Source organism: Elephantulus edwardii, unplaced genomic scaffold, assembly GCF_000299155.1.
Source record: "Elephantulus edwardii isolate Elephantulus edwardi_28Jun2011 unplaced genomic scaffold, EleEdw1.0 scaffold00056, whole genome shotgun sequence".
Taxonomy (NCBI): Eukaryota; Metazoa; Chordata; class Mammalia; order Macroscelidea; family Macroscelididae; genus Elephantulus; species Elephantulus edwardii.
In genome coordinates, this window is record NW_006399806.1 from 9655757 (window position 1) to 9657591 (window position 1835).

The following is a 1835-nucleotide window of genomic DNA, read 5'->3' on the forward strand; positions in this document are numbered from 1 at the left end:
TTCAGTAAAATCTTGCTTGCATGTGAAATCAGTGAAATTTTTCTGTGGTTTCCACATTCGGTTGGGTCGCCTTTCTTTGGGATAGGAACAAATATCGATCTCTTCCAAGTTGTTGGCCAAGTGGTCGTTCTCCAGATTTCTTCGCACAACTTGGTGAGCACGTCCAGGGCACATCCAGGAATTTATAAAGTAACTGCATTTTAGAAACATGCATTTTAGTATGTATGTATTATATATGCATATGTGTATGTCTCCATACATGTATTTAAGAACTAAAAAGAAAAAAATATACCAAAAGATTCATATTGACTATCGTGGGATTATGAATAATTTACACTTATTTAAATCTTTTCATAACATTAGGATATTACGTGGTGTATATCTAATAGTTTGTGTATTATTCTAGGGAGTGGAGGGAAATATTTTCAGGTAAGAAGAAAGAAAACATCTTGAGTCTTATTTATATTGTCTTTTAAAAGTTGCCATGTTTGTGAACAGCATATGAGTTTATTCTTTTTCTTACCTATTTCTTATGTATTAATTAAACCAACAGCTTGTCAAACAACTTCATCTGTACTGCTTGAACACATTTATCCAGTCTCGGGCACTAAGTGTGGAATTTCCAGAAATGATGTCTGAAGTTATTGCTGCACAATTACCCAAGATCTTGGCAGGGATGGTGAAACCTCTTCTCTTTCATAAAAAGTGAATGTCACTTGTTTTCGTTAAGGAAAAAAAATGTTGTGGAATGTCTTTATGTTTTTTGTTTTGTCAGGATTATAAAATATCTCCGTTTTTACAATATTTCTGCTCAAAGCCTTACATTTACAACATATCATATTATGTCAATTTAAGACAACTGGTGAAATTCTGATTTTTCCTTTGTGAATTACGATTAGTATTTTAAGTGTTTTTGTGTACTTGTATTTTCTTTAAGAGTTTACCAGATCAGAAATGTACTAAAATTGATTGTTAAATGCAACTTATGTGAGGGTTTTTAACTTTTGCATTTGAAAAATCAACTTCAGAAAAAAAATTCTTACAGGTGATAATAAAAAGCTCATTACACATGTTACTTCTAGACTACCTAAGAAGTCACATGTCTCTTTGATTATATTTCCATTGTCTCTTTGATTATATTTCCAAAAAGGGGACCTAAAAAATAGTATGCAAAATAGTATGAGTATGTAAATATATATATATTTTTGAGGAGAAGATTCATAACCTTCAGCATATTTTCAAAGGGGCTATTAATGCAAAAAAGAGAGTGAGCAAGAGAGAGCGCAAATATTTTTTTTAAATAACCACTGAAATATATTGGTTTCTTAATATTGTGATTATTTAATCACAGCTCTTATCCTAAGATGTTCTTACAGATTAATCACACAAAATCTCTAAGGAAATTATTAAATACAGCCATATCATTTTGACAACAGTATTAAAGATTTTATACTTTTCTACTAAGCTTTTTTATTTTGGTGGAGGTGGGGAGTTTTCCTCTAATAAGAGAGCCCACTCTGTATAAGCAGATTCTAACCCATAGATTCTGACCTCTAGGACAGGATGGAGTGTCCACAACAGCAGTCTTTATGAAAACAGATCGTCTCACTTTCTCCTGTGGAGCAGCTGGTCGCTTTAGACCACCATTCTTTTAGTTCATAGCCAAGCATTTTAACCACTGTGCCACAATTGCTCCCTAATAACATATAGTGAATAGAAATAGGAAGTCAGACGAATATGTGGCAAACTCCTGTCATTATTAGCTGTGACATATGGAAAGTAACTTAACCCCAATTTCTTCACTTTTAAAACTGGGGTGTCTTTACTGCCAACTT

At 32.6% G+C, this 1835-nt stretch overlaps 1 protein-coding gene across 1 annotated transcript in view; it reads left to right on the plus strand.

Moving 5' to 3' along the window:
* PGR (progesterone receptor) overlaps positions 1–709 on the plus strand; it is a 152038-nt gene extending 151329 nt beyond the window's left edge. Inside the window, exon 9 of the mRNA XM_006887356.1 lies at positions 554–709. Within this exon, the coding sequence (XP_006887418.1) occupies positions 554–709 (156 nt within the window). The remainder of the gene's footprint in view (positions 1–553) is intronic.
* The last annotated feature ends 1126 nt before the right edge of the window (positions 710–1835 follow it).